This window comes from Bemisia tabaci, chromosome 9 (genome assembly GCF_918797505.1).
Source record: "Bemisia tabaci chromosome 9, PGI_BMITA_v3".
Classification (NCBI taxonomy): domain Eukaryota; kingdom Metazoa; phylum Arthropoda; class Insecta; order Hemiptera; family Aleyrodidae; genus Bemisia; species Bemisia tabaci.
In genome coordinates this window covers 28963694-28990064 of record NC_092801.1, presented here as the reverse complement: position 1 = coordinate 28990064, position 26371 = coordinate 28963694, and the positions used below count along the sequence as shown (strand labels likewise).

The window sequence follows — 26371 nt, the reverse complement described above, 5'->3', positions numbered from 1 at the left end:
TTGAAATGGAGAGAGAGTCAAATCTCAGATAATTATATTTGTATCTCTTAGCTTTTGATTTGATTGCAAGGGCTTGAATATGTAAGGTTTGCCAAACTAGGACAAGTAATAGAGAACTTGCATGTGTCTGAAATTTGATGAATTTCGTGTTTAAGTGGAAAGTATTGAGTGAACTGAACGCGAGGATACCCTTGGTTCATGAATTGAACAATTACTGGAGAAGATATGATACAATGATCTAATCTGCTAAAATACGTGTGTTTAAATGGGGAATGCCGCCGGATGACGTCACTACGCGATGCATTTTCTCACTTTTAAATTTATTTTTATGCTATTTCCCATGCCAGAAAAATATTATAAAAAATACTGAGAAATCAACTCTTTCAGCACTTTCGGACGAAGCAATACAATTTTTTTTTTGCAAAAAAAGCAATTAATTGCAAATTCTCCATTACTGACAAATTGTCATTTAGAGAGAGAGAGAGAGGAGGGGGGGGGGGGAATAAGACGCATTTAAGAGAAATAAGTAGATATGCATTAGAAGTCTTAAAAAAGCCAATAAAGAGGGACTGGACTGTTAATGCTGAATGGAAGTCATCCGAGGGTATCTGTAATTGTTGAAAAATATCCATAAGTCAATGAGACGCATAACGTGTGTGACTCATGCGCATGCGCATTAATAGTTCTTATTTTAATACCAGAAAGTCGACGACTCTTAGGAGCAAAGTATTCATGAAGCAATGTACGTAGCTCTCGGAAAAATCTGATGATAAAATTACATTACAGGCCATGTATTTATAAGCTTGACGGAAGAAAAAATGTTGATGAATGTGTCGCCGAAAAGTTGATTTTTCTTAACCTCCACTTGCCCGATGTAACATTAAGCCATATAAGCCGGCAAGACTTCAGAATGATTGATCGAGGAAGTATGTGGAAGTGGGTGACGTACAAAAACCGTATTCGCCTTGAGAACCGCTTTTTGGTGTAAAGAAACTGATATACGTGAAAAAAGAAACGACAAGCACTGGAGGAAAATTAAACGTTTCAAAATGTTAGTGGAATGTGCTGAAATGTGTTGAGATTCTCTTTAAGGACACACCATCTTAGCTAACTTTATACACTTCATTGATTATCGTGGTCTTATTGATAATCCTCCATCTTACGAACTGATTGCGGTGTAGGCACGAGTCGTAAGACAGTAAGTAGGAATTTTTTCGCCGCCGTGCGTTAAAAATCTAGAAAACTAGAAATCTCAGAACAGAATGAAAAAGCTCATTTGAGCACAACGTCCCATCCAGGAGATACGCTGTTTGCTGCGTAACTAGTGTTGCAACAAACAGCGTATCTCTTGGAGGGAAAATTGTGCTGAAATAAGCTATTCTTCCTCCTGTATTGAGATTTCCAGTTCTCTGGATTTTTAACCGTGGCGAGGCGCACTTTGCGATATATCGATTGATCTGCCATTTAAATCGATGGCAAAGGATCGATTAACAGGGTGTTCGCAACGAACACCTTAATAATCGATTCTTCACTATAGTTTCAAATGGAAAAATATCGATAATCGACCATTGACGCCTGGAACGCACGTTGGCTAAAAAAATCCAACTTAATCGTACATCTATTAAAATGATGCCGATGTCTCTCACACGTTATTTTCTAATACACTATGGTAAAAATGACATTACGTGCAGCAATGTCACATTTCCTTAAATTTTCTACTAACGGAGAGTAAAGGACGTTTTTGAGAAATTTTTAATCTCCAACTGCGGGCTGACTTTTGCAAAATTAAAGCAGCACAATAAGACATCGAAATACGATTTATAGCATGGTAACATTACCGCCGTGCTAAGGAAAAACGCCGTATGAACCCTCGGGTGTTGCCAAATTTCATGTGGTAACTCATGCATTTTCGAGAAAATTTGTTAATATTTTTCCTCCGATTTTTCAGATAATTTTGTTCGCAATTTCACCTCAAGCTCCTGAAAATTTCGAAGAAAAATATTCATTGCTTCCCTCAAAAGTAAAACTTTTATCGAATGGAAGTTGGCAACTCTCGAATTTTCATACGGCGTTTCTCCTTAGCACGGCAAAATGGGGCTGTGTCAAGTCTTGTCGTGCCGACATAATTTCAAATATTCAACCACTGGACTAAAAATCTAGTTATTGCATGTCAGCTATTTACACTGTGATTCCTTCAAACGCTAAGTCTCAACCGTCAGAGAGGGAGAATGAAACTTCCCCTGTAGAACCTTCTGTTTGAAATTTTAGCATCCCGAAAAAGAAATAACTAATGTATTTCCAATGAAGGAAAATATCACCTCTTTCGAAAAACTTCACCATAGGTTTGAACGACACGGTGCACTCCATCCGTAATATCCCCGCAAGGATATGGATGAATGGTGAGATACACCGTTTTATCGCTCAAACCCACCGACCAAACCCTCGTCATTGGATAAATAAAACATGCCTAGTTCGAGAGCACTCCATGACAGGGTCTCGCCGGAAAAAGAAGCAGACACAAAGAAAAATGAGCCAGTTGAAGGGGCGAGGAAGCAAGTCTACCAGATTGCACTGGATCCCCAATTTCCATCTCAGAAGCTTCATGTAGTTTAATCAAATGTAAACGAGCAGTCTGATTTCTTCAAACGACACACATATTATCATGATGCACACCGCACAGACTGCAGAAACCAAAAGCTTAATTTCGTTTGATTCGATTTTGGAAAGTAATTTTTTTCATCCTTGACGCTTTTATCAGTATTTTTCATATTTATGGTCGGATTTGGATGCAATTTTACTTATAAAAACTCAAAGTGCCTTCAATTTTGAAGTATGCAACAATCACGAATCATCGACCACGAATAGTTGCATCAAGGAGCTGTTATTAACGTTAAGTCACATGTATTGCCCGAGGCACCGTTCTGAATGATATTAACATTGATGACTTTGGTAAAGATTAACAGAAACACACAAAGTTGCATTAGCTTTGAGCCAAGATTAAAAGATTTGAAATTTCATTCTTCCAGAAAACTCAACATGTAAGCACCCTTTACATATTTTCGTTTTTTTAAAGAATGGCGGTGCAAATGTACAGGATTAGAGCTTTTAAGCGCTCATCCGATAGGGAATGCTTTTCGATCTTAACCTGCTTCTTGAATTCTAGTATACTAGTGGCAATGCGTTCAAATGACGCACCAGTTTCACACAAGATGGCGGAGAGGGGCCTAACATATTTAAAACAATTTAGTATGTGCTACTTACATTAATGCTTCTCATGTCAAAGTACGGAGGACTTTAGTCGTTTTCCTATAATTTACTTTTCAGAGGTAGTGTAGTTTTCTCAAAATTGGACGTATTTCTATCGAACGGAACTAAGCGCCAATTTGAGTTCCTTTTGAGGAATTTAGAATGCCAGATAGCGCGTTCTGTCTAACGAAACTAAGCGCCATGGAAAAGCATTGCGCGTACAGGACGGAATGTGCCCAACGCCCGGTTCCGCCGCCAATCCAAGCCCCCCTCCACCTTCCTCACCCTACGGCGCTTAGTTCCGTTTGACAGGAATACGTCCAATTGATTGTTGAACTTTCGTTGGGCGAGTTCTTTCATTCCAACGGTGTCGTCTCTTTTGTGGAACTTAAAAACACTACTTAGAATACAGCTAAGCGCTTCTCTAATGCGGACGTATTAGATTATTCCCGCTTGATTTCCATTTAGAATAATTTCCCTTAAAAGGACACCAGCCTGACTGTTGAAATTTTGTGTTTGTCAGGTAGACATAAATGACATAGGTTAAAATGCGGAGCATAATTGGTCGACTATGTCTTATCGCCGCTTCGTCGTGCCCAGGTCGGGTGGAATTCACGACAAGCTAAAGGCACCTGTTAAGTGTTCGACAGTATGTCGTCCATTCCACCTGACAAAGGTACACTGAGAAAACTGGTATGCTGTTTCAGCACCTAGGATGTCAAAAATGTGTCTGGTGATCCTATGATGCTGCCTTGATTGCCCTTGCAATTGAATTTGCATTCGCAGGATGTAAAGTTAACTGCGGTGGCAGTAAAGGCAGCATCTTGGGATCACTAGACACATTATTGACATCCTAGATGCTAAACCAGCATATTATTTGTTTCAGTGTACGGTAAAGCAGCGATAAGACATAGCCGACCAATCACGCTCCGCCTATTAACCTATGTCATCTATGTCTACCCAACAAACACGAAATCTTAACAATCAGGCTGCAGTGCTGCAAATCTACGAAATTAAATCTTGGTTCCTCGTTTCATTCGTGAGTACTTGAAGTTGCTTCATCGGTGAGACTGAATCGAGGTGTCTGCCTGCAATGCGACAGCCTTGCTTCCAACCCGGGGATGGCTCTACCTACCATAAATCCGTCATAGGTCCAGCTGCCGAACTTGAGGACACAGGTTTGCTCGTCGAACGGGAAATACTCGACGTCTATCTCGCATGAGGACTTGTAAATCGCCGGCGGCTTCCACTCGACGAGGCCCTGGTTATAAATGGTCGCTTTCGTCGCCAGGGTCACCTCGAAGTTCCCGTCAGCACTGAAAAACACGGGCTCAGTAACACACGGCCACCCTCAAACACATCCGACACTGAGCCTTATCTCGCTCACTTTACAGATTCGTGTTGTTGTAAAGGATGCTTGGCTATTTTTAGATTCTTTTATCCTTATTACAATGTTAATTTATATCTAAAATAATTGATAAATAATGTTGTTGTTATTTTAGACATTTATTTATAGGTGCTTAACAAAGCTGCCTCAAACACCCCAAACACATCCAACACTGAGCCTCATCTCGCTCACTTTACAAATGCGTGTTGTTTTATAGGATGCTCGGCTATTTTTAGATTCTTTTATCCTTATTACAATGTTAATTTATATCTACAAAAATTGATAAATAATGTTGTTATTATTTTATAAATTTATTTATGGGTGCTTTTTAACAAAGCTGGGTTGCGATATTGTGATTTCGTCAGGAAAGAAGTCTCCAAAGAAAAACGAGCTTAAAATATTTTTCTTTTATAAATATATAATCTCATCAGAGGATTTTTGTGTGAATGTGCATGTATTTTACCTATTCACGGAGAGATTTTTCTTCAAAATACATATGTCAAGACAGCACGAAAATTACGTGCTCATAATTTATTTTAAAAATTTCATTTATTTCGCTTGAACGATAGTTTTCTTCAATTTTCGGCAGAAGCTGAAGTTAGGAGCGTTACCTAAAGCAAGGAATAACGCATCTTAATCAGGTTTTTGTCATTTTTTTTCTTTTTAAATTAATGAGTACTTATTATTTAATCTAATGAATTTTGAACGATAGTTTTTATTTTGGTCACTATTTACGCAAAATAACATGTTACGGTTTACGCATTTTAAAAGCACGAAGATTTGTTGGGGTGTATCTCCACCGATAGTGTTTGGTCACGTTAGACTTGATAAAAGTCGTTGTTCGGCTGCACGATGGTAATTTAATGGAGAAAAGATCGATGCAGTTTATGAGTTTTGAAAATCTTGAACCTGTTTGTATATTTAATCACAATTAATTGTACACTCCTATTATTAAAATAGACAATTCTTTCTGAAAACTAGACAAATGATTCAGAAATGTTCCATTAAGCGATAAAAGGGACTTATTTGTTTTTCCGAACGGCGATTATCATTTCCTAAATTATTATGTGAAAATCAATTTTATTAAAAATGTAAAAACAAACAAATTGAAACAAGAGAAGGGAAGGAATATGTTACAGAGAAAAACACTGAAAGAGGACACTTAAGTGGAAAAAGACACAGTCATTAATGCAGTAGGATACAAATACAAGCATAAGAAAATGAGAAGAAGAAATAATATGAGAAATCAAAAAAAAAAAAAAAAAGAATGTGGAGCATATGCAGTATGGACAATTTACTTAGCAAATCATTAAAGGACCCTACAACAAAACGGCCAAATCGGCCTAAACACGGAATCGTACGATTTTCTCAGGAATGATAGAGGGTCTTCCCAGACACTCAAAACTGGTCATATTTTTTGCCTAACCCCCAGGGAAAAGGGGGAGAGGGGGTCAAAGTCAAAACCTTTAAATTAGCATAACTTCTCAACGGTTTGTCATAGAAAGATGATCTTGGTGTCAAAATTTCCAGAAAAATGAGAGCTTTCAGAATATAGGTATGAAATTAAATAAATTTTAAAATTTGACCCACTTTTGGGGCATTTTACAAGGTCCCCCTTTCGTAAATTTTCGTTTTTTGAGATTTTCGGTTGTTCGGTTCGCACGGATCAAAACAAAAACAATTTCAAATAAAAGTAGAGCGTTTAGGCTTTAAAACAAGCCCAAGATGATCTTGGGGAAACGATTAGAAGCGGAGTTATGAGTCTTCAAAGTTGACGCGGCGCGCGGGAACCTTGTATGTTCCGTGTCTCAAGGTCACCTGCGCGCCCCGGATTGCCTGCAGGTTGCAAATTTTTGTGTTTTTATGCTTCTGTAGGTCATTCTTAATGTAAATCATTCAATGAAGATAGAATAATCGAAATTTTTTAATTTTACGGGAGGAGCGAGAGGGGGGCTTAGAGTATCAACCATTATGTCCATCATACCTCATTAAACATTTGCTGACGATGATGATTCTGCTCTTATAATTTAGAGGAAACCATGGACCCTCAGTTCAAATATACATATGCTCCATACAGAACTGAACCATTTAGAAATTATAACCCATTGATGCCAAATTTTGGGGTACCCCTAATTTTAAATTTTTTTAATTGAGCTATAAGCTACAGCGCTTGACGGAACTCACTTGGTAAAGCCAAATAGTTTCTCGTAGAAGCAGACGAGCTTTGAGCTTCAAAACAAGTCTCAGTTATTCTTGAGGGGGCTATTTGAAACGCAGTTAAATTTTTTTGACGTTAATGTTGTGTACCTCGCCGAAGGCCCATTGTGTAAAATAAAAAAATTCTGATTAAACTATCTTCATTGAATGATTTACATTAAAAATGACCTACAGAAGCATAAAAACACAAAAACTTGCAACCTGTAGGCAATCCGGGGCGCGCAGGTGACCTTGAGACTCGGAACATACAAGGTTCCCGCGCGCCACGTCAACTTTGAAGACTCATAACTCCGCTTCTAATCGTTTCCCCAAGATCATCTTGGGCTTGTTTTAAAGCTTAAACGCTCTACTTTTATTTGAAATTGTTTTTGTTTTGATCCGTGCGAACCGAACAACCGAAAATCTCAAAAAACGAAAATTTACGAAAGGGGGACCTTGTAAAATGCCCCAAAAGTGGGTCAAATTTTAAAATTTAATTAATTTCATACCTATATTCTGAAAGCTCTCATTTTTCTGGAAATTTTGACACCAAGATCATCTTTCTACGACAAACCGTTGAGAAGTTATGCTAATTTAAAGGTTTTGACTTTGACCCCCTCTCCCCCCTTTTCCCTGGGGGTTAGGCAAAAAATATGACCAGTTTTGAGTGTCTGGGAAGACCCTCTATCATTCCTGAGAAAATCGTACGATTCCGTGTTTAGGCCGATTTGGCCGTTTTGTTGTAGGGTCCTTTTCTCGGTTCAAATGCAAAATTGTGCTTTTTACTAACAATTTTTACTTGAAATAAGGCGTCGGAGTATAAGTACATGTTTCATTGATTGAATTGTGAGAGCAAATAAAATCGACGCATCTTTTCTGAATGACGAACAGACTATGCACTTTTCATTGAAGACGAAGGTTTGAGGAAACTACTATGTTGACTTGGTCCAATTACTGCAATTAGTCTATCACTTTCCTCATAGTCTATGAAAATGACATGGTTCAACGAATAGGATCGCTCCATGGTCCTTATGTCTTTTTTGTCTATGGCTATGTCTAATAAATTCGATAATCACATTTGTCTCCACATTCGGTGCCGGAACTCCTGCAACTGGCCTATCAGGCTAAAAAATTCAAGGCTAGATTGACCCGGTTTACTGGTTTCAGTCGAGTTCAACCAACTTGGCACCTCTAAAACACTAACATTAGAACACAAGTGCAGCACCATTTATTCGAACCTCGGAAACGGGTCAATGTTTTATTAATGGGTATTTCTAATGAGCGTGACACTTGTAATCTTATTAAGTGCGAATTGATTTAACTACCGTCCCTTTGCAGCATTTACAAAGTCCAACTACGTGATTTGACACATTAAACATAATTGATCGGTCTGCTTGAACGAGCGCTAATTCACAGAGACTCGACGTAAATTTCAAAGCGGTAATCATAATAACGCGTTACTCTATTCAAAAACTTCAGAACAAATGAACTGGAATGAATAGGGACATGCATCGCTTATTCATATTCATTCGGTCTTTTTTATGCTAAAATGTCCTCTTTGATCCCGAATGAAAGTAATTCTTACTTAAAAAATGGTTTAACTCTTTTCAACAAAAAGAGAACGGACACATTCATTTTAGCGATTTCAACAGCTATTCCCATACCCCTGAATATTTAATCACGCTAATAGCCGTTTAAAATTCTTCCAATCTTTCTTCTTCTTGACGATGAAGTAAAGAAAATGATTAATGCTGCACAATAGTCACATCTACAATGCAAGGGATGCGCACTCGTGTAGCTATACAATGCGGTTATACTGAAAAGCAACTATTTATGCTCTGGAGTCGCCCAAATTGCATATAGTATGCAATGCAGGCGCTTTTTAAGCCCACAGCAACGACCTTCGCCCCATTCGCCTCTTCTTGAGTTACGCGCTTGGCGTTGTGTCGAAAAAGATCGGAAATTTTGAAACTTATCAATAGAGTTACACAGTTGCTAATTTCAACCATTGATATCGTATTTTTGGGACAAAGTAGCGTAACTCCGTTGCAAGATTTCGAAATGAACCCTGTCCACAACGCTCTTATCACATGTCCACGGCTCACGAGCTAGCGCTCAGTTCCTTTTGATTTAATGTCAAATTCTGCTTTTCCATTTTCTCAAAAGGAACTTTCTCCACTTTTACATCGTTTCTTATCCAGCTCACCACGCGCACACCCTAAATACATCTAAATGTAGCATGACACGAGGTCTATAACATCGTAAACGGAGGTACGTCTGGTACGTGGCTTTGCACTTCTCTGGCGTGCTAACGAAGAATGCCTGACTAATTTCTCCGAATAGAACATGTATTTTTGAGTTTTGTTACGCATACTTTCCCTCGAAATTTTCAGATGTTTTAAATTAAACTGCGTACAAAATTGTCTGAAAAAATTGAAGAAAAATATCGAACAATTTCGTTGAAAATTTGTATTTTATCTGAGGGAATTTGGCAACGCTTGAAAGCTCCATACGGCGTTTTTCCCTAGCACGGCAGTTTGTCATCGATAACATTTACACTCAGAATACACGAAACTGAAGCTAGATATCCACCTCGATTCAAACTTATCCAGCGTACGCGCGATGGAAGATCTGTTCTCTGCAAAAAGTAGTGATCTTCACACAGGACGAGCTTTGACAAAAAACCGGATCGTTGACTATGAACGGCGGAAATCGAGGTTCGGATCGCACGATGGTTGTTGCAGCGTCGGCGGCGGGGGCTCAGGGCGGAATTTACGACTAGACGGGCTGATAAAAGTGTCAGCGACAAGCGGAAGCGGGTGGGCATGGGATCGGAAGATTGGCGGGAGCATTAAGTATTTTGTCATTCGACTGCACTTTTCGTTTCGCTTTCCGCCGCTTCAATTTAAATGCAAACAACAAGCTCGTCGCATGCAGAACAACGTGTTGCGCTCACCCGCCCCGCACCCCAAATGGACGTATCTGCCAAACAAAACTATGTGCATTAAGACATGAGCCCTGGGACCCATAAGAATACGTGCGTAACAGGGCTCACGTCATGATGCACATAGTTCCGTTTGATAGAAATACGCCCAAATAATCAAGACTCAGCGTGAGTGGCGGCACTTATCATTGCGTGACAGTCACGCTGGAAAGAAACTTGGAAAGCGTTCACTGAAAAAAAAAAAAAATCTCGGTGTATTTACTAAGAAAAGGGTAAAATTACCAAGAATTCAGGGTTCTATTTGATCCCGGTTTTTTCTCGGTAAAATTGCCATTTATGGAATTGGTAATTATTGACTTTCTCGGTAATTTTACTGATCCCCGTTAAAAACGCCAAGGAGATATTTGCTGTTTTCCCCAATAGATAACGACAGCTTTCGGTTCTGATTAGAGTCCCTGTGCTGATTAACCGCCAGTCCACCTTAATCACGGAAAAATAATCAGATTTCCAACGTAATCGCGAGAAAGGTTCTTAAGATATCTTCAAAAGGGAACAAGTCCATTTTTGCATGAGCCTCGAGTTGCTACCTAAGACTCATCAAGGAACGGACCTGTCCCCTTTTGAAAAGAACTGATTCATTTGTTCCCTCGTGTAGAACGAGACGTTTCTGTCTGATTGAATCAAACAAAAATAAAACTTGCCAACTGCACTGAAAAAAAAATCTCGGTGTATTTACTAAGAAAAGAGTAAAATTACCAAGAATTCAGGGTTCTATTTGACCCCAGTTTTTTCTTAGTAAAATTACCATTTATAGATATGGTAATTATTGACTTTCTCGGTAATTTTACTGATCCCCGTTAAAAACGCCAAGGAGATATTTGCTGTTTTCCCCAATAGATAACGACAGCTTTCGGTTCTGATTAGAGTCCCTGTGCTGATTAACCGCCAGTCCACCTTAATCACGGAAAAATAATCAGATTTCCAACGTAATCGCGAGAAAGGTTCTTAAGATATCTTCAAAAGGGAACAAGTCCATTTTTGCATGAGCCTCGAGTTGCTACCTAAGACTCATCAAGGAACGGACCTGTCCCCTTTTGAAAAGAACTGATTCATTTGTTCCCTCGTGTAGAACGAGACGTTTCTGTCTGATTGAATCAAACAAAAATAAAACTTGCCAACTGCACTGAAAAAAAAATCTCGGTGTATTTACTAAGAAAAGAGTAAAATTACCAAGAATTCAGGGTTCTATTTGACCCCAGTTTTTTCTTAGTAAAATTACCATTTATAGATATGGTAATTTTACCGAGATATCTCTGTAAAATTATTGAACTTTCTCGGTAATTTTACTGGACCTTGGTAAAAACGCCAATATTTTTTATTGACTGTGGTAAAATTACCGAGATAAAATGGCAAAGTTACCGGGAATTGATTACCAATAAAAGTGGTATTCTTACCTGGAAAAAACAGTAAAAATACCGGTTTTTGGGTAAGCTTACCAGTCTGTCTTGGTAAAATTACCAATAATTGGTAAAAAAGTGAGATGGTAAAGGTACCAACGGACCTTGGTAAAAACGCCGAGAATTTTTTTTCAGTGTTCAAGTACCCGGAGACCGGTGTTCTGTCTTCAACCTGAAATTTCAGGAGTCATATTGGCCAGTTGGACGTATTTCTGCCGAACGGAACCAGAGACAGGTGGGAATGGAGGGGTGTGCTCCTTAGTCTAGGGTTGTGAGAATGAATGGGAATTACGAAGCGCCAGTGACGTTAGAGGCAACGAAGCCTTTTCTTCGACAGAAAGTTAATCATCATTTCTGCCGTTAGAAGGAGGAACGCCGTATGAACCTTCAGGCGTTGCCAAATTCCCTTTGATAAAACACGAATTTCCTGGAAAACTATGAACATTTTTCCTCCAATTTTTCAGATAATTTTGTTTGTAACGTCGCCTAAAGCTCCTGAGACTTTCGAAACAAAATTTTCACAACTTTCCTACAAAATAAACATGTGATGGAAGGAAATTGGGCAACTCTCAAATGTTCATACGATGTTCTTCCTTAGCACGGCCGTGTAGTTAGAATATAATTTCAATCGAATGACTCCTAAATTTTCTTCTGAATATTCTGCGTCACTATTATTCCGTGTTTTTTTACGTACATGCACCCTTCCTTCGGACAGAATGTGAGTTGTAAATAAATGAAAATTGAATTTTAAAGCTCCAAAGCGCAAAATATAACAGAAAACTTCATCAAGCCATCCAGGAATCTCATTTCACATCTTTCTTTTTTTTCATTTTTTTTAAATGTACGAAAGAATTCAATAATAACGTCACGAACATCAGGATCCAAGATATTGAAACATTACTGATGTGATTTTAAATACCGAAGACTGCTCTCTCGTTGGGGTCGTGGATTTGATGTTACATTTTATTACTTTGCAAAGGCTCTTAAAACAGTCGTTAGAACTTTAGCCTCCAACCGCTATCGGAAAATTGTGGGAAGTTAAACTTTGGGAAAGGGAGATTAATTAATTGATTAATTAAACATAATTAATTCACCCTAAAAATACGCCGGGGCAAAAGAGTGAGCGAGAAACTGAGCCGGTAGATTTAAAACTTTTTTCTTCACCTCTGAGGAGCAGCCAAAGCCTTTGATATCTCATTTGCGTCTGAGCTTAACCCTCAAACGAAAAGGTTTATCGTTTCTTTGAAAGTCGGAAGAAACTGGATCCATTCACTTAATGAAACACTTGTTTGTGGTTGCCAAATTCATGAAGTTGTCAATCAATACTTATTATAATGTATCTCCTATAAATTTGCATATTTTCGGTTGTGATTGGGGGACAAGCAATAAAAGTTTTGAAGTTTAACAGGTTCCCTTCCAATTTTTCACAATGGACCACTAGACAAGGTACGAATTTAAGCAATCTGATACATGTTTCTTAACCAGAATTTCACGTAGAACACGATTCACACTATGAAAATTACCGAAATCAACTTCTAACGAAGATATTAACGTTTTTATTTCGCACTGATTACGAGGAATTTGAACTGCCCGCTCACAAGAAACTCAAAGCTCTACGTGAGTCAAATCGCGCACTACAACGGTTTCAGCAAGCTTCTCAATCGAGCAATGTTCATTTTCCACCGTGTGTTGTTCAAACTATTGGTAATTTGCTATAGCTGAGCCAAAGTGTCAAGATTGAAGTTGAAGATTTTTACATCGCAGAGACTGTCATGATAAACATTTAGCGCGCGATTAGAATCACGTAGAGCAATGAGTTGAGAGCGGGTGGTTTGAATTCACGCATCAAGAATCATTAAATATCTTCGTCAGGTGTTGATTTTGGTAATTTTCGCTGTGCGTATCGTGTTCTACGTGAAATTTTGATTGAGAAACATGTATCAGAATGCTGAAATTCGTACCTTGTCTAGTGGTCCATTGCGGTTATGCTAGGGAATAAAAAGAGACAAGATATCAAGATCATTTCGAAAGAAAACTGAGAAGATATATAAAATTCTGCCGTGATGCGGAAGAACGCCGTATGAGCCCTCCGATGTTGCCATATTTCCTTCAATAAAAAGCGAATTTACTGAGAAAATTATGATTATTTGTCCTCAAATTTTTCAGTCAATTTTTTTCACGATTTTATCTAAAATATCTGAAAATTTCAAAGAAAAATATGCATAATTTTCCGCAAAAATGCATTTTTTATTTGTCTAAATTTGGCAACTCTCGAATGCTCACACGGCGTTTTCCCTTGGCAGCACTACTCTCGATTATTTGGTGCCTGTAAAGAAATAACGTTACATGGACCGGATTCCTGGTAGAAATAACCTAAATTTTGATGGGTGATTCTCTGAGTATTATTGGATTAAATATGATATGTTTAATTTTGTGCTGAAATCAGCCAAGCGTGCGATAAAATCAACTGATAATTTTTCCGGCAGGCCCAGTTTTCAGCGAGTTTCAAAAATTCAACGAAGATTCGAAAGCCAAGCACACAATTTCGTCCTATACTGCCGTGCTAAGGTAGAACGCCGTATGAACATTCGAGAGTTGCCAAATTTTCTCAGATAAAATGTTTATTTTTGAGGAAAGTAATGAACATTTTTCCTTGAAATGTAAATTGGGTGTGAAATGAGGTTTGGGTGGAATTGCGAACAGAATTATCTGAAAAATTAGGAGGAAAATATTCATAAGTTTACCAGGAAATTGGTGTTTTATCAAAGGAAATTTGTCGACGTCTGAGGGTTCACACGGCGTACTTCCTCAGCACAGCAGAATAGTTTTCCTTTTATTTAGGAATTTTTGGCCGAAAGTCAAGAATGGCAACCCTGCAAACAGAGAACGACGGCACGCGCAGGGATGCTCATCGTATCGCTTTCCTGGATCATTTTACTACACTAATTGCTCTCCATCTTATTTGAACTTTTTTCGGTCAACTTCAAACCCTTTGATGGCCCGTTTTGCAATTTTTAATCGCTCTTAATTGCTGCTCAATTTTTTGTTCGAGCAACTCCTCCAGAAGATCAACAACATTTTCACTTTCCCTCATTAATTATTCCGAATTGAGCTGCCTCCGCTGAACGCCCTCTTTTTTATCACTCAAGATACGCACTTCGGTCGGTGCCCACTTAATCCCTATCGATGTTGCCGATTTGTTAAAATATATAATTTAAAATATTTCAGGCTATGGATGTGTCTCGGGACCGAAAAATGAAAATTTGACTTAATCGGCATTTTGTCTTAACCGTAGTTTGACTTAGCGAGCTTTTACTGTATTTAATGCTTCAAAAAACAGTTTTTCATCAGCTTCCAGTCTTAATACGATGGTTAATGTCCACTAAATAGAAAGCAGGTTTAGTGAAATTAAATTCCGGCTTTCCTCTTTACAGTTTTTTTTAATTTTTTGATTTTCACGTGCTTAAACAGATTTGTATAGATGAGCATTTTCAGTGAAACATTTTGTTGGTATTCAGTTTACTTGCGTAAATCTCACACCCTCTATTTAAAGCTCTTGCTCGTGATACTGTATATCTTTTATGAGCTGTGATGTAGGTTGATAGCTTCAAGACGCTCCCAAATAGCTTTAAAACTTAAAAGCTTCCATCCTGCCTGACGTAAGGCCATTAAATCTCCCACGCTTTATTAATTTCGTCGAAATTCCCTCGTCGCATTTAGTTTCATTTTTTTATGGCCGTTTGAACGAAGGTAGTCCCTTTGGGTCTTTGTGTTAACCGACATACAAGGGTACACAAGTCTCAATGTTGCCACACGCAGCTCTTGCATTTCCAGGAGTGCCAACTAAAACTGCCGAGTATAAACAGAGGTAAATAATTCTAAAATCTTCTCAAAAAGCGAGGAATGACCACTGATATTTGTTATACAACACTATACGCAGTTATAAGTTCAAGTTTTTAAACCCCTGTATGCCGAAGCCGGGTCAAATTGTCCCGAGAATCGCTAAAAAAAACGTGGATCAGGGGTTATAAAAGGCCGGTACACGCGAAATAGATGTAGGTCCTTACATACATCTTAAAAAAATAATTAGACGCCATATTGAAGAAAAAAATTGAGTGTCAACGCAGCTTGATACACAGCTCATGCCTCGTGCAATTGCGCCTTCAACTTTTTGGATGCAACACGAACATTCATCGAGCACGAACATCTCTTCGTCGTTATCTGTCGTGACGTCATCGCCGAGACCGGAGCTGACAGGATTTGAATGAGAGAACTCCGCTGTTGTGATAAGGAAGAACGCCGTATGAGCCTTCAGACGTTGTCAAATTTCCCCTGATTAAATACAAATTTTCAGGAAAACTGGTGAATATTTTCCGTTCAATTTTTCGGAGAATTTTTTTCGTAGTTACATCATCTGAAAATTTCAAGAGAAAATACGTCTTTTTTTCTTCTTCTCGTTATTGAACATTTCATTGGAGGAAATTTGTCAACTCTCGAATGTTCACACGGCGTTTTTTCTTAGCACGGCACACTGGGATAATGAGAACAAATCCTGTATTCAAACTGTTACAAGAGGAATCGGAGGACTACAGTAAATGTCGTGTCACGAACTAGTCAAGAACTGGGGGGTGCATGGAGGGTAAGATCTAGGAGATCTGGGACAGAACACAACGCGTGTCGTAATGACGCATGTCGTAATGACACGTGTCGTTATGAACGATGATTCACTATCTGAATGATGCGTCACTGAGGGTGACTCAGTATGGCCATGACATTATCAACTCGCGAAGATTCCCTTGCTCTATTTCTATCGTTTGTCGGTTCCGTTTGTCTTATTTGTAGTGGTGCTTCAAGAGCTACGTGAGCAACCCAGCCAAAGATAGAAGATCCGTAACCGGGCCTCGTTTTTAAACTTTTTGTTCGAATCTGAGTGACATCTCATTGGCAGCAGAGAGCGGAGCATTGCGAGATCACGCCTCGCGCCTTCAATTTTATAGACGCAACACGGACATCCATCGAGTACGAATAGTTGTATCTATGCGCCTTCATTAACGCGCGTTAATGGATTTGATGAAGAGAGGGTAAGAGATATAATCGGAGAGTAGTCAAGGTCAATTTTTGAAAGTTGACAGTTTCAAAACGGCAAAATAACGGGAAAAATTAAAGGATTTGCCGAAAAGACTAGCATTGGAATAATAAACTCGCAGAGAAGTGAAAGTTTTACTCTCGAAACGGACTTTTTCCAGCGGCTTTTATTCACCCCTTTTAAAAGCAATTTCACGAGGAGGGCGTTGCGAGTTATCATCTGGCTCTCTGTTGTCTTTGGAGTCAATTTATTTTCCGTCCGCAAGAAAAACTTGTGGCGACGCACGCTTGGTGAGATTTTTTTTTTTTGGACAAAACGTATGCATGGTTTTTAATATTCTCCATGAGTTTATTTCAGCAAACCAACGTTTCTACCAAATCTAACTTCCGGATAATTTTGTTTAATCATAACGGAAATTTATTTTAACCAAAAAAACAAAGAAGGAAAATCAAGGAAGTTTTCAACAAATTATGTTGCCTAAGTTTCCCAAGAAAACATAGAGTTTGACAGGAAGTGTGCAACGTCGCAAACACAGATACATGGTTTCGCACTTTCGCTATCGATATGAAAATTACTCATCATTTCGCAGTCGACGTATGCAGCGCAAAGAAAGCCCGCACATCAAGACTCTAGTCTCCGTAGGTTGCAGTCGGACCAACATAAAACGCCTTCAATTGCGTTTGATACTGTGCAACACACCGAAGTTGATATAGTTGTATTCTTAGGTTGGAACCTAACTCAGGTGAGTTGCTCTACCAAATAAGGCATACAAACTTGTTAACTGCTCTGTTTTTAGTTACCTCGCATGGTTTATGCCAATAAAAATATTTATGCATATGTTATGCTTTATTTTTGTGTGTGTGCCGGTCGCAAAAATTTAAGCCTCGATTGATTAAAAAAAAGAATTATCAGCATTAATGTGGTCAGCAAAAGAGGCTCGCACCAAAACCTGATCTTAAAAATTGTATAGTTTTTGAGCGCATCCGTCATTGACACGGGGGTATTTTTTGACAGAATACTCGCATTACAGTCAAATTTTCAAAATTTAAAAATTTAAGATGGCGGATATGGTCTAAAATGCTATCTTGTCTACAATTCGATTGATTTTTGTGAAACTCGGTATCAGTAGATATTTTTTGACGGAAAACTCGAATTTTTAGTCAAATTTTAAAAACTTTAAATTCCAAAATGGCGGACGTGGCCTAAAGTGATATATTAACTTTTTAAAAAGTATCTGTCCTTATATAGAAAACATGCATTTATCTTCCGTTCTTTTTCAAAATAAATTTACCCTCAGCTAACATAGACCTTGATATATGTTGGTTTGATTGTTGTGAAATTCGGCATCAGGAGGTACTTTTAAACGGAAAACCCGAATTTTTAGTCACACTTTAAAATTTTAAAATCTACGATGACGTATAAATTGCCTTCCTGACTTAAATGCCAGATTATCTTTCGTAAAAGCATCTATCTTTGCCATTAAAACGTACATTTATTTTACGTTCGTTTTTTCAATCAAATCAATTTACCATCAGCCAACATAGACCTTGATATGTTCGGGCTCTGCTTATTCTAACCTCAACGCGGAAACCAAAGACACGATTCCGTGACTGACGCAATTCTGCCGTGCTATGGAAGAACACCATATGAACCTTCGAGGGTTGCCAAATTTCCCTCGATAAAATGTGTATTTTTTAGAACATTCATGCATATTTTTCCTTGAAATTTTCAGATATTTTATATTAAGCTTCGTATAAAATTGTCTGAAAATTTTTGAGAATAATATCCGCAATTTTCCCAATAAATTCGGCTTTTATCGGAGGAAACTTGGCAACGTCCGAGGGCTCATACGGCGTTCTTCCATAGCACGGCGGAATTAACCCACTTGGTTTCATACATTTTTTTTTAGTGTGATACACACAGCTCCGGACTGAATTTTTCCGTGAAGTTAGATCCGGATGTCACCAAATTTAAAAGCATCGCGAAAGTTCCGCACTTCATCATCCACCAATGATTTTTGGTCTCCGAACCCCGGTTCCGCCCCCACTGGGAGCCGCGCCGCGGCGCGATAATGAAGAGCCGCCAACGGGAGACCGGGCGAGTCACGTCCCGTTCCGGGGGAAATATTTTTTCAACTTTTTCAGTTTTCAGCGGGGGTTGTTTTGTTTACGATCTTGCAGAAGTAGGTTACAAAAGCGAAACTTTTGCTCCCGACCCCCCACCCGATCCCCGCGCCGTCCGGCAGTTTCCTTTTCGTTCGCTTCGCGTAGCAGCGACACCGCCATAGACACACGCCGCCGATGCATTTATCGCGGTCAATTGTCCGAGATCCCCATTGTAAAATGCACCGAACCGGGGAGATCCGGCAACGTTGTCTCACACTCTCACGTTCGCGACGCTCATTGCCCGTCCGAACTTTGCTGTTTACTCTTTAAAGAGTAGATTAACACGGAATATAAATCATGTAAGCTATTTAGATAACTCGCGTTGTTTGCGAAAGATTTTATTTGAATAAATCTTCGCTCGCCGTGATGTTATAAATAATAATATAATAATAATCTCTTTGCGCCTCGGCGTGTCCGCTCCATCCATCTACGCTTGCAGGGGGGGGGGGGGGGGGGTTGCACTCAGCCTCCCCCTCCCCCCCCCCCTCGCTCCTCGATGGAGAGGAGGATAACGCGCCGGCGGGTGCACGGTAATCCGGGAGGGTTTTCAGCTTAAGACCTTGTGTACCGCGTGCCTTAAACACTTAAACTGCCTCTCTCGACGGAGAGGCTCGTGTCGTTGGGGGAAATATGAAATTGTGTACCTTAGTCGCGATGTTCGAGGACACTCGCTCGGATTTCATGTTTTAAAAGAACAGCGATAGTATCGATGAATCTTCCTGCACTGAAAAAAAAGATTGGTAGAATTTACCATTCATTCACGATGTATTTCACACAGCGTCAATTCTGAATCGATTCTGCCAGAAGAAAGGTAAACGTTGCTATGCACTGGTACATGTAACCATTCCTCTGGTAGAATCGGCTTGAAGATTGGTAGAATTCACCATTCCTTTACGTTGTGTGAAATACGCAGCGTGAAGGAATTCCACGGTACCAATCTTTTTTTTTCAGTGTACCATAGAGGATGCTTGATTGAGTTCCTCCTGCATGGAGACGATGGGGTTGTCCAGTGGAAAGGGGGTAAGGGGTTTTTAATCAATTTAGAGAGTGTCAACTCTCCCAAGGGCTGTGAGAAGACAGGGTACCAAGGCGTTTAGGCGTCGCAGAGCGACAGAAAACGCTATGAAAGCTCCTCTTGTGTAAGCATATTATTTTTAAAAATAACATAGTTTAACTCGATTTTGCAACCATAAAATGAGTTACGTTTTTTCATATGAAAAACAACAAATTGATAGATCTCAGGACCCAATAGAGGCTACATCTGACCAGTGGCGTGGCGTGAACAATCGATCATAGATATTTCCCCATTTGAAGCCATAGTGAAGAATCGGTTATTAAGGTGCTCGTTAGAACACCCTGTTTATCGATCCTTTACCATAGGTTTAAACGGCAGAGCAATCGATATTTCGCAAAACACGCCACGATACTGCATCTCACTCTCAGATTATCGATTGGGAAAGTCCGGGATTCTGGCAACACGGAGAGAACCCGTTGCGGAATCAGGATGTTAAATATTTTGACCCCCATCCGCACGGGGTTCACCTTAAGTCCCCGCCAAACCACCGCAGAACCCCCCCCCCCCTCGAGCCCCCCCCTCGAGCCCCCCCCTCGAGCCCCCCCCTCGAGCCCCCCCCTCGAGCCCCCTCCCCCCGCCCCCACCCCTGACCCCGACGAGATTAACGGAGCGAGCGCTAAGGTGCGCTGGCAAGGTGTTAATTTAATTAGAAACTAAAGTTTTCTTTGCTAATTGGTGAGTGCAGTTACGTCTTCGCCGAACCAACTTTCTTATCTTTGATACTGTATTTCGGCGTTTGGCCAAGTAATTTCACTGCTCCCGCTCCCGAGGTGGGATCAATTAGAAAGGGGAAAGGTTGATCGTTCGGGCGTTGGCAGATTTTCACGGTTAAAAGTTCAATGCCCTGCCGGCTGATTATTGAAATTGATAGACAAAACCATAGACAAAGAAGACAAAAAGAAAATTGAGCTTTCCTACCAGTAGAAACGGGTGGCTGTTTTAGGCTGAAAGGGAAATGATGGATTAACTATAGGGCCCTTCGTGGGTTCCCGTTAGTTAGTCTAAAGCTATAGACAAAGAAGACAAAAAGAAAATTGAGCTTTCCTACCAGTAGAAACGGGTGGCTGTTTTAGGCTGAAAGGGAAATGATGGATAAACTATAGGGCCCTTCGTGGGTTCCCGTTAGTTAGTCTAAAGTTATAGACAAAGAAGACAAAAAGAAAATTGAGCTTTCCTACCAGTAGAAACGGGTGGCTGTTTTAGGCTGAAAGGGAAATGATGGATTAACTATAGGGCCCTTCGTGGGTTCCCGTTAGTTAGTCTAAAGCTATAGACAAAAAAGACAAAAAGAAAATTGAGCTTCCCTACCAGTAGAAACGGGTGGCTGTTTTAGGCTGATAGGGAAATGATGGATTAACTATAGGACCTTTCGTGGGTTCCCGTTAGTTAGTCTAAAGCTATAGACAAAGAAGACAAAAAGAAAATTGAGCTTCCCTACCAGTAGAAACGGGTGGCTGTTTTAGGCTGAAAGGGAAATGATGGATAAACTATAGGGCCCTTCGTGGGTTCCCGTTAGTTAGTCTAAAGTTATAGACAAAGAAGACAAAAAGAAAATTGAGCTTTCCTATCGGTAGCACCGGGTGGCTGTTATGGACTAATAGGAAAATGATGGATTAACTATAGGGCCCTTCGTGGGTTGCCGTTAGTTAGTCTACGTGTATTGCTTACTCCCTTTGTCTATTGCAACCACCCGCTCCCACCCATAGAATCGCTCAATGTTCTCTTTTTCTGCTTTGTCTATAGGTATGTCTACCAATACTAACAAGTCGCTCTTATAGCGCTTCTGCGCGCTCTCCGACACCCAACCGCCACTGATGGCGATCCTGCCTGAGCGCTTCCGGCAGATCGCATCTCCTCATTTCCTGCCTTATTCTCTCAATCCACGAGTTGGCAGGGCGTCCTCTACGCCTAGGTATGTCTATCAATTTCAATAAACAGTCCGTGGATAACACGCAAAAAAATGACAAGTTAGTTTTGAAAACTTTCTCTTTTGATCTTCAAGATACACATTATTAAGAGATAATTGAAAAATATTTTCAGCGAATTTCAGAAAGCAACACGGACAATTTTATCAAAAATTTCTTTTAAATTTAAAAAAAAAATTTTTTCACTTTTGATACCAAAGATAAACAAGTACAAAACTGGAAAAAAAGGTCTTTGAAAATCCAATTTTTGTTACCCGTTAAAGAACTTCAAAAAATTACTTAATAAATACGTTTATTAACATTTTGAAAACATGTTCCTTAAAAGTTTGAGAATATTTTTTGGGTGATTAAAAAATAAACTTTAAACTTTTAGGTGTCTTGTAATGACTTTCGACGTTTTATAATGCTTTTTTAAATGATCAAATGATTTGAAAATTGTTTAAGGAGGTAGTGACCCGAAATCGAGGTCAATCAAGGACATTTTCAAGAAAGTATGTTGACCTCGTAAGTTTGACAGGAAGTGTGCAACGTCGCAAACAAATTTCCATGGTTTTGCACTTTCGCTTTATCGAAATGAAGATTACTCATCATTTCGCAGTCGACGTATGCAGCGCAAACAAAACCTGCACATCAAGACTCTACTCCTCGTAGGTTGCAGTCGGACCTACATAAAATGCCTTCAATTGCGCGTGATACTGTGCAACACACCGAAGTTGATATAGTTGTATTCTTAGGTTGGAACCCAACTCAGGTGAGTTGCTCTACCAAATAAGGCATACAAACTTGATTACTGCTGTATTTTAAGTTATCTCGCATGTTTTACTGCAATAAAAAATTACATAATAAATACGTTTATTAACATTTTGAAAACATGTTCATTAAACCTTTGAGAATATTTTCTGGTTGATTAAAAAATAAACTTTAAACTTTTAGGTGTCTTGTAATGACTTCCGACGTTTTATAATGTTTTTTATTAAAATGATTTAAATGATTTAAAAATTGTTTAAGGAGGTAGTGACCCAAAATCAAGGTCGAGATAATGACGGAAATTGATAGCCAAAAAGAAACAAAGTGACACGCAAAAAGTCTGAAGTGAAAATTCTGCCTGAACGTGGAAGTATTAGCAATCAAATTTAGGATATGACATTACCATTATGTTCTAGTTCTGCTCCGTCATCATGCCTCCAGATGTTAAATGTTAAATGCCCATAAATTTTACTACAACAAATCATGCTTACACGTTTTTGAGTTGATTTTGAGAAACTCAGTTTACTCCCCGTTTAAAGAAACCGCCGATCTAAAACATTTTATTGTTTTCGGAGATGTCTCGAAAAACATCATAAGCATCATGGTGCCATTAGAGATTATTATGCTCGTCTCAAAATCCCGTCTCACTAGCTCTTCAGCGTTCGAGGTTTAGCTCCTCCTCCAAAAACCGCACCGCGAGAGCTCTTCCAAACTTTTCCCCTTACAATAATGCGGCAGAAATTAATTTACCATTACAAGGAAGATGAAAGAAAAACGATGGGGTTGGCAAAAATTACCGTTAAAACGCGAGAATGTAATATAAAAAGTTGAGCAATAAACTATTTTCGCTCGTTTCTGAAGTTACGAGAGTCTGAAGTCGGCGAATCGACTCTCCTTTTCGGTAGAATTTACGAGCGAGAAAGTTACCCGAAGTGTCTTGTTATCGTGAGACCGGAGACCGGAGGTCGGTGATTTTTCCTTTCCTACTTGGCAACTTTTGTTTACTCCCTCCGTTGATTCTCACACACTTGAGCTCAGTTGAGGATTTCATAGACTCGGGGTCTGAGATTCAAGATATGACGGGAGCAATTATTGAAAATGCACTTTTTTCCCAACCCACGTACCCATAAGCAGCACAGATTACAATAAGTAGCAATTGCATAGTAAAACCATTGTAATTCCACTGAATGTTGTGTATGTTGCCTACCTCCTATTTGAAGGGGTCCCATTTATTGTTGAAATTTTTTGCAGTAAGATTGAAAGAAGTTGAATTATTTCATTGTATTGCATATTGCCTATCTTTCTGACACATGAGGCTCATTTTGTTGATTGTTAAACATCGGCATAAATCGTCTAAATGATGTTAAAATATTGTAAATGAAGAGTAAAAAAAATTACAATTTCATTGAAATCAAATTGCGATTTAATTTTATTATTTTCGTTAAACTATGCTACTTGGTTAGCATTCTTAAACGAAAAAATCGCGATTTCTTGAATTTAAGGTGTCATTTTTTACGATTTTTTGGAGACAAAATCGCTAGGATCATCAACCTCTGAACGATTATCCTCAATCTTGTGGCGATCTTACCTCCATAAAATTGCGTTCGATAAAATCTATGAAATACGCACTTTTTTCCAACCCACGTAGCACTATTAAACGAAATAATCGCAAAATCTTCAATTTAAGTTGCCATTTTTTACGACGCTTTAGTGATTAAATTGCTTGGATCACCAACATCTGAGCAAATATTTTCAATCTTGTCGCGATTTTATCTCTATAAAATCGCGACCGATAAAATCGAAATTTTATCTGAATTCATCACGATTTTTCGTTTGATAATATTGTAATAAAGTGCCGAGCACAGTGGATCGAGTCAATGAGAGAGGTCGGACACGAATTTTTTAACTAAAACTACAAATTATGATGTTTAATTTATCAATTATTAAAGTTTAAGGGGTACTTTCAGAGGGAAATTTTACGAGGAAACCAATGAAACAACTTTTAAAACCTCAAAGTTTTGTATGAACGGAGTTATGAGCTTTTAAAATTTTAAAATTTCGTCCGACTTCCCCCACTGACTCGTCCTAGTGTGCGCCGTCGATAAAATCGGGACGAATTCTCCCAATCAAATCGCAACTTATTGCGATACCCGGGAATGGCGCAAATATCTTTGTGCATTCAAATGGTTTAATCCATGAACTTCTGAAGTCCAAAGTGAGTTCGATAAGAAGTAAGCTTACCGGAGCCATTTTTTAATGATTATTAAAATTGATGATAGACAAAGTGATGGATTAAGAGGAAAAACAGAACTTGGAGCGATCCTAATGACGGAGGCGGGTAGTTGCAATGGACAAAAGAGGAAAGTAGTAAGTATGGTAAGTGGTAAGTGGTAAGTGGTAAGTGGTAAGTGGTAAGTGGTAAGTGGTAAGTGGTAAGTGGTAAGTGGTAAGTGGTAAGTGGTAAGTGGTAAGTAGTGAGCGATAAGTGGTAAGTGGTAAGTGGTAGACTAACTAATGGTAACTCAGGAGGAACCCTACAAACTGTTCATAAATACCCCCCTTAGTCTATAAAACCAACCTGTTTCAACGAATTCCATTTTCCCTTTGCCTAATTTGTCTATCACTGTGTCTATCAATTTCAATAATCAGCCTGCAGGATCCTCCACGCCTTTCTATAATCGCTGAATAGTTTCCAGGGAAAGGGCCTGAAACATATTTCTAAGCCTCACAAAGACAGTTTGATCCTTCTTTCTGTTGTCATTCACCCTATCCAGTCGGCTACCTTAAGCCTTCTGCGCCTGGATAGTTGAATCGTTATCGAATACAGCTATATTTGATCGATACATCCATATCTTAGCAGTGCTACTAATCGATCCAAGGGCTATCGATATTGATGCGACAATCGATCCCTTCAGTCGCGTCTCACTGAAAGGACTTATTTTCCACAATAATCCAGTCTTTTTCACTACGTCTCAATACGTGATCTGTCACCGAGAATTCAATACTTTTTCTCTCCGTTTATGCTTTGGAGAGCTTAATCCAGAACGTCCTAAAATGAGTCTGTTAACCGTGGCAGGCGTGACGCAGTCATTGACCATCACTGCCGTTCCTAAGGAAAAACACCGTATAAACATTCAAATTTTGCCAAATTCACGCTAAAAATACCTATTTTTGAAGATAGTTATGGATATTTTTCATTGACCTTTTTAGACATTTTACATCAAATTACAAACAAAATTCCCTTAAAATTTTAGAAAAATAGCACAAATTATCCCAAGGAATTGGGTTTTTCAAAGGAAGTTTGGCAACGCCTGAAGGCTTATACGACGTTGCTCCTAGCACGGCAGATAAAACAATAATGCAATTTTGTTACTTGAAGAAAAAATCGGGGCTATAAAGCCCCTTTTTCCAGATTTCTAAAGTATTTTTTATCGGCTTGGAATTTTCAACAGGAGAAAATGTATAACCAGTTGAGCTCAAAATTACTCTTAGGTCATTTTCCCACTGAAATTAGCACGGCAAATAACCTTTCACTGTGGAAACTACAGTTATGAATACGGATTCGCACCGTAAATCAATGAAATATAACGAAACATAAGTGTATTTTTTCCATCTCAGTATTTCCTTTCATTGCAGGTAATGAATGAACCAAGGTATTATTTGAGTTTCTTCGCTGTATATATTCAACAGGTTCCCACAATTTTTAAAATCCTTAGGGAGAAGAAGGGGTCCGTCATGTGTTCCGAAATTATTACGGAGGGTTGCGTATGAAGTGTTAAAAAGGGGGGGGGGTCGAAAATGCCAGACAAGTTTGTTACGTAATTCGTGAACGCTACTTTAGCAGGATCTCGAAAATAAGCTATATGTTTGCTTGGTTTTAATTTTCTAAGTGGCATATCATTCTCTCCCAGGGATCAAGTGACAAAGGAAGTCATTCCTCTGGTAGATAATAATGAAGTAATTGATTAAAGTAATTGCAATCCTCTCTTTCTAACCTTACAACCGAACATATCTTCACCTTCCGGCCAAAGTATCACAGGCGCCATGCGACGTTTAAAAATTGTTGCCGCCATTTTATTTTTTTACAGAGAAATTGTTCGTTGAATCTGATCGAGAATTTCACTGAATTTTATCGCCGGCACA

General features: G+C 39.0%; 1 protein-coding gene across 2 annotated transcripts in view; it reads right to left on the bottom strand.

Annotated features, from left to right (window-relative positions):
- nAChRalpha4 (nicotinic acetylcholine receptor alpha4) overlaps window positions 1–26371 on the bottom strand; it is a 389540-nt gene that overhangs the window by 92320 nt on the left and 270849 nt on the right. Inside the window, exon 5 of one of the 2 annotated variants that reach the window (XM_019041336.2) lies at window positions 4382–4562. The exons of the other annotated variant lie outside the window; for it this stretch is intronic. Coding sequence (XP_018896881.2) covers window positions 4382–4562 — 181 coding nt within the window. The remainder of the gene's footprint in view (window positions 1–4381; window positions 4563–26371) is intronic. 2 annotated transcript variants of the gene reach the window in all.